Source organism: Aplysia californica, unplaced genomic scaffold (assembly GCF_000002075.1).
Source record: "Aplysia californica isolate F4 #8 unplaced genomic scaffold, AplCal3.0 scaffold00856, whole genome shotgun sequence".
NCBI lineage: Eukaryota > Metazoa > Mollusca > Gastropoda > Aplysiida > Aplysiidae > Aplysia > Aplysia californica.
In genome coordinates this window covers 105,715-111,982 of record NW_004798126.1, presented here as the reverse complement: position 1 = coordinate 111,982, position 6,268 = coordinate 105,715, and the positions used below count along the sequence as shown (strand labels likewise).

The following is a 6,268-nucleotide window of genomic DNA, read 5'->3' as shown; positions in this document are numbered from 1 at the left end:
GAACATTTGTTGTGTATTGGGGGTGGGGAGGTGGGAGAACATATTTGGTGTGTGTGTGTGTCTGTCTGTGTGTGTGTGTGTGTGTGTGTGCGTGTGTGTGTGTGCACATGTGTGTGTGCGTGCACGTGTGTGTGGTGTGGTGGGGTAACGTTTGTGAGGGTGCTGGTGATAAGTGCTTCGTCTTTCTTTCCCTCAGTTTTTTGCCTGTTCTTTCCTTGCCTTTTCTTTGCACTAAATAGCCAATAAAATTATGTCGATATGCCTCTCTTTACTCAAAACTCGAACTTACATATCATACCATGTCTTTTGTGCGGAGATAAATATTTATTCAAAGGCCCTACCGCTTTTTTAAAAAATCTGTTTGCATCAAACTACTTCATGTGGTAAACATGTCTTAGTACAAATTCCTCCTCCTCCTTCTTTTCTTTGTATATGTTACTCTTTAGTAACACTTTTAATCGTCTGCACTTATGTGATCTATTTGTTTTGGAAGGGCCCTAAAATTCTTACTAAAACTAAACCAAGAATTAATCGCCTGGGGGTGTTCGGAGGGCATCACTAGTAGGTCCTACTTCTTTACTTTTCATCTGGGTTTTTTTCTGTCCCTCTGTCTTTTTTTTTCCAACACTAAATGACAATTATCATTGTGTTGATGTGCACTCAAACAAACGCACGTCAATCGGCAGGACCCACCTAACTTCCTGATCGCGTCTGACTTCAACAAGCACGTGAAACCAGCGGCCGTGGTGAAGGATGAGGAGCCAGAGCCAGAAGCAGACAATGACTCTGTGGACAACCTGATAGACATGGCTGTACCCGAGGTCAGGCCTGCTACTGGCTTTTTTTGTCTCTGTGTGTGTGTGTGTTTGTTTGAAACATTTGTTTACTCGTGGTGAAGAACAAGGAGCCAGAGCCAGAGGCAAACAACGACTCTGTGGACAACCTTTTTGCCATGGCTGTACCTGACGTCAGACCTGCTACTGGCTTTGTTTTGTCTGTTTGTCTGTCTTTGCTGTCTTTGTATGTTTGTTTGCAAGTTTGTTAGGCAAAATAATGAAATCGAACAAACATGCAATTTTTCATCAGTTTGGCAATTTTTATCGAATTTTTATTTTTTTGGCTAAACACTTTTAGTATCCATTTAAAACACATTTCTGTTTAGATTTTCTTCAAAATTGTTGATTAAAAGCACAAAAAATGTAGATTTTCACTCTGCAAGGACTCTCAAGCTATGGAAGTCACAGAACTTTGGCTGCCATTTTCGTACTAATTTTGCCTCTGAAACCAGGCTAGCCCTACTTCCTTCATTCACAAATATTTCAACAATTTCTTTTCAAGCAGGTGGATATCATTTTCATTGAAAGATATAGACAAATAACCGAGTTTTAAGATGATACCAGTAACTCCATTTGCCCAAAAATTGATGAGCGCTTGATTCCACCACCTCGTGACACATATAAACTTTCTTTGTTTTTGGAAAAGAGGATTTAAGTACAAGTGGAACCTGCTGTAATAGTCACCTGTACAAACAACTACTCCACCCTTTGCCTTTTTTTTCTCTATTATAATGACACTGGCCAAGGGGTCCACTTTGTAATTCTAGAGTAGCGACTAGTGACTGAAAAAGTAAAATAGAATAAACTCTTCGTTAGTGTCATTCCACAATCACATAAACCATTTGAAGGGCTGTACTTCACTTTTACCATGACCAATCTTTCTTTGTTTGTCAGGAACCCATAGCCCAAAGTGAAGCATATGGGATGAACAGCCGGCCTCCAGAACCAGATGAGAGGTGAGAAAATGAAAACAGTCTCGTCTTTCTTTCTTTCATTGCAAGTAGATAGAGGGCGCGGCTGGTAAGACCTCCTTCTTTATTTTTCTCACTCTTGTTTCAGTCCGTCTGTCTTACTTTTTCCCCTGTGCTAAATGACTGTTGTGTTGCTGTGCTTCTACTTACTCGAACTCAAACTCTCTAAACGTTTAGTTTGGGGTTGCAGGAGAAAGGGGGAAAATTAGCGTTTTTTATAAACATACTGTAAGAATTGGGCGACTAAAAGTTTTTAAAAGTGATTTATACGGTGCTTGGGATATATATTTATGGAAAACCTGTATGCATTGAGTAACAGGTTTATAGTGTCTTACTTTTGTTAGGTGTGCTGTTCCTTTTTTTTGTGTATATTTTAGTTTTTAGGTTTTTTTATATATATAAAAAAATATTTTTTATTTTATTTTTGTTTTTTTGAGGCTTGCTTTATGTCCATGAAATTTCCATTTGTTGAACTTCACATCTGTAATGTGAACCACGATAGGGAAAGGGGAATACTGTGGACTCACTGGGAGTTCTGACTTTTTGTCTTCTTTTGTTTTGTTGCAGAGATTTCCTGATTGAGCGACTGCAGCGTGAGATTCACCTTCTGAAAGAGGAGCTGGGCCGCGTACGTGCGGAGGATCACAAGGTCATCATCGGTCTCAAGGACGAGATCGCCAAGTTGGAGAAGATCCTGTCGGAGTTGAGGCTCTCGGCAAACAAGTCTCTGAAGGTTAGTGGGTTGTCCTCTGTTGGTGTGCTGTGAATATGGAGTGAAGGAAATAGAAGGGGGAGGGGATATGCTGTGACAGAGCATGATATCAGAATAAAGTGCCTGAGTGGGTGTGAGTGTAAATGTTGGAAAGAGAAAGAGAGCCACAGAACGACATCGAGAGGAAGGGAGAGAGAGACAGAGAGAGAGAGAGAGAAAAAAACAGATAGACACAGAGAAAGATTTTTTTTTTTCATATGGCCTGCAGGTTTAGTTAGTTGGGTTGTTTCTATTTTGAGCAGTGACTCCATCTGCTGTAAGTATATTTTAATTGTATTATTTTAAGAATACCCATCTCATTTATTTTTTAAATGGTGATAGCCACCGCTGAGGACCAGGCCATATCTTTGAGGTGTCTGCAGCATGTAGGGGCAACACTTTGTCAGAAACTTTCAGAGTTAGAGATTGTAAACTCTGTTAGCGTTTTTGGGCCTTGTGCAACAGTTTATACCCTTCTTTGGAGGAAATGACATTTCTTTTGCCTGTGTGTCCTCTGTGTTCTGAAAATCATATGTTGGCCCGTTGTAGCTTGTTCACTTTCGTCTGACCGCATTAAAAAAATTCTCGCTCATTGAGGAATTTACCTATGCCCACAAAACTTTGCATGGCACTTCTGCTGGCCAGCGACCAAACAATTTTTAACAAAATTTTGACCCAATAATGAAAAAGTTTTTCTCTTTGAGCCCTATATTAAAAGCCGCTCTTTGGATGCATAAACAGGATCTCTAAAATAAATGACTTACTGTAACCTTGCCTACAAATTGCTGATTTTGAGACAGAGACACCGCCCTGCCCCCCCACATTTCAGTGTAAGCTTGTCGATTTCATCCACGGGCTGTCTAGATGTCTCCACGTGCTCCGTGTGAGTCTCGAAAATTACTTACACCGTCTCTTGAATCATGTTTTTTAGGAGAACGTTAAACTTAAAAATGTTTTAGGTGTATGCTGTAAATCCCCTATTATTTTTTTTACCCGCTTTAGGCTTACATCTAAGAAAACGTGTCGGAACCTTAGTTTACCGTGACTTTTATGAATGGGCTTTTAGATTCTGTTGGTCGCTGAACTTTTAGATCCAGCATGCAAAGACCCAGAAAGATTAAACAGAGCGTTTTGTTTTTATCCCATTTTAACTGCGGTCAGACGAGAGTGAATGAGCTATAAATCTATTATGCATCTTCTGTCGCCTCAAGATTTTTTTTCCTTTTTTTAAAAATTCCCCCTCTACTGACCCCCCCCCCACCCACTACCACTACTTCAATATATCTACCATGGACACTACCACCATTACCTCACCACTTCAACACCACCTCCACCTCAACACCTTCACCACTTCAACATCACTACCACCATGTAAACACATCTACCACCATCACTATGACTATTACCATCTCCACCTCCACACCATCAGGAGAACGAGAGTCTAAAGAAAGACATCGACCAGCTCAAGTTTGACGCTGCTGCGGCTTCCAAACTACCAGAGGCTGAGAGTGAGTAGCTTGTGGATTTCTTTGTTTTCTTCTCTGGTCATCTACACAGAAAAATTGACAGCTCATTAGTGTAAGACTCTGCCATATGCCATTTTCGAAAAGCAAAGTAAAACAGTCTTACACTTGTTGGCGGGTGCTCTGGTGTGGTTTGCTCCTTCTTTCCTATCAAACATCTGTCGTCAATATCTCCCCTCCTTCTTTTTTATGTTTGTTACTCCCTTGTAACACCTCTAATCTTCTGGCGCTCATATGACCTTATGCAGTTGCGAGCGCCGTAAGACCTCCACTTAAAAATAAATTTTTAAAAAAGATCTTACACTGGTTGGCGGGTGTTTTGGTGTGGTTTGCTCCTTCTTTCCTTTCAAACATCTGTCGTCAATATCTCCCCTCCATCTTTTTTTGTGTTTGTTACTCTCTTGTCTTGTAACACCTCTAATCTTCGGCACTTATTTGACTTTTTTGTGTTGTAAGTGCTGTAAAACTCTAGCTAAAACTAAAGTCTTACTCTGAGTAGTGGAAATGTTTGGATTTGTTATATGTTGTCACCTTGAATAACTCTGTTAAATTTGTGTGTGTGTGTGTGTGTGTGTGTGTGTGTGTGTGTGTGTGTGTGTGTGTGTGTGTGTGTGTGCTTGTGTGAGATAGTCTGCGTATGTGTGTGTGTGTGTGTATATGTGTGTTTGAGTTAGTCTGTGTGTGTGTGTGTGTGTGTGTGTGTGTGTGTGTGTGTGTGTGTGTGTGTGTGTGTGTGTGTGTGTGTGTGTGTGAGTGTACATGGTGAAACATCAAACCAATGTACCAGGATCTAGACAATAAAGAATTATCTTATCTTAATAAAGAATTAACTTTTGAAGCTTCAAAAAGCACCAAAAAATTACACAAAGATTGCATGAAAGCCCTAATGGAAAGAATCAGTCAACCCTTTCAGTGTCATTTTGAATGATGTGCTTCTATTTACTCAAAAACAAAAAACAAGACTGACTCTTAAGCAAAGAAGCAAATATGGGTGGTCGATCAGCTTTCAGGACTTTTATTGTCTTTTTTTCCCTAATTTTTCCAGAACACGCCAAAGCCAACCAAGAGAAGTTTCAGAAAATGAAGGACATTTACGGCAAACTCCGAGAGGAACATGTGACTCTCTTACGGAACGTGAGTAATGTCCCCTCGTATGTGGATGGTTGGCGAATGCTCTTGTTTGGTTTGTTTCTTCTTTCCTATCAAATGTCTGTCGTCCTTATCTGTGCTCCTCATTCTTAATTTGTAAAGCTCCTCTTATCTTCGGCACTTGTATATAACCTATTTATATTGCAAGTGCTGTGAAACTCTTACTAAAACTGAACTCCCTATGTGTGTCTACAGCTATTATGTTCTGGAACTTGTATAGACTTCTGCCTGTTCTGCCTCTTCTACTTCTTCTCAATGGTAATGGTGTCTATGGTGTAGCTTTTAGGCTCTTTGCTGTTAAATCTATTGTAAAAATTTTTAATTCAGAACCAGTGTATAAAAATTAACAAAACAGCTTTTTACCATGATTGCGTCATGTATTATTTTCTTATCACAAGCAGGATGGACAACTGCCTGTTTTAAATGAATGTGTCATACCCCCTTTATTTCTTATCTTTTCTTCGATTTTTTCTGTCTGTTTTACTTTTTTGTGGGTGGTTAGTGGGTGCTCTGGTGTGGTTTGCTCCTTCTTATCAAACATCCAAGGTCCTTCTATCCCCTACCTCTTTGACCTTATGCAGTTGCGAGCACGGTAAAACTTTAACTAAGCTAAACCCTCCTTTTTCGTGTTTGTTTCTCTCATTTAATGTTTCTAATCTTCGGCATTTATATGAGCATATTGCCATAACACTCGTACTAAAAAATAACTAAATGACCGTTACTGTGTTTATGTGCTACCCTTCACGTTACCAAACAAATAAACGCCTTTCCTTTTTCTCCAGCATGACACATTAAACAAACAGCTGGCTGTAGAGAAGAAAGATCTCGAGGAGAAAGAACAAGTGATTAAGGTGAGTGCTATGGCTGGTCAGCTTGTACACAACTCTCGAACACATCTCCCGCCACCCCACCCACCCCCAAAACCCCAATGTCTCTGTGTGTGTTTATTTCTGTTTGTCTTCTTTCCGTATGCCTGTTTCTCTCTCTGTCTCTGTGTCTGTCTGTCAGTTTCTGTTTACTCTCCCTGCTTTTGTCGGG

The 6,268-nt window shown here is 40.1% G+C and overlaps 1 protein-coding gene across 1 annotated transcript in view; it reads left to right on the top strand.

Annotated features, from left to right (window-relative positions):
* The window catches only part of LOC101858070 (huntingtin-interacting protein 1), a gene marked incomplete in the record, with an annotated part of 68,606 nt that overhangs the window by 40,215 nt on the left and 22,123 nt on the right, over positions 1–6,268 (top strand). The window contains 6 exon segments of the mRNA XM_013089008.2: positions 687–821; positions 1,731–1,792; positions 2,375–2,540; positions 3,988–4,066; positions 5,127–5,215; positions 6,013–6,081. Coding sequence (XP_012944462.1) covers positions 687–821; positions 1,731–1,792; positions 2,375–2,540; positions 3,988–4,066; positions 5,127–5,215; positions 6,013–6,081 — 600 coding nt within the window.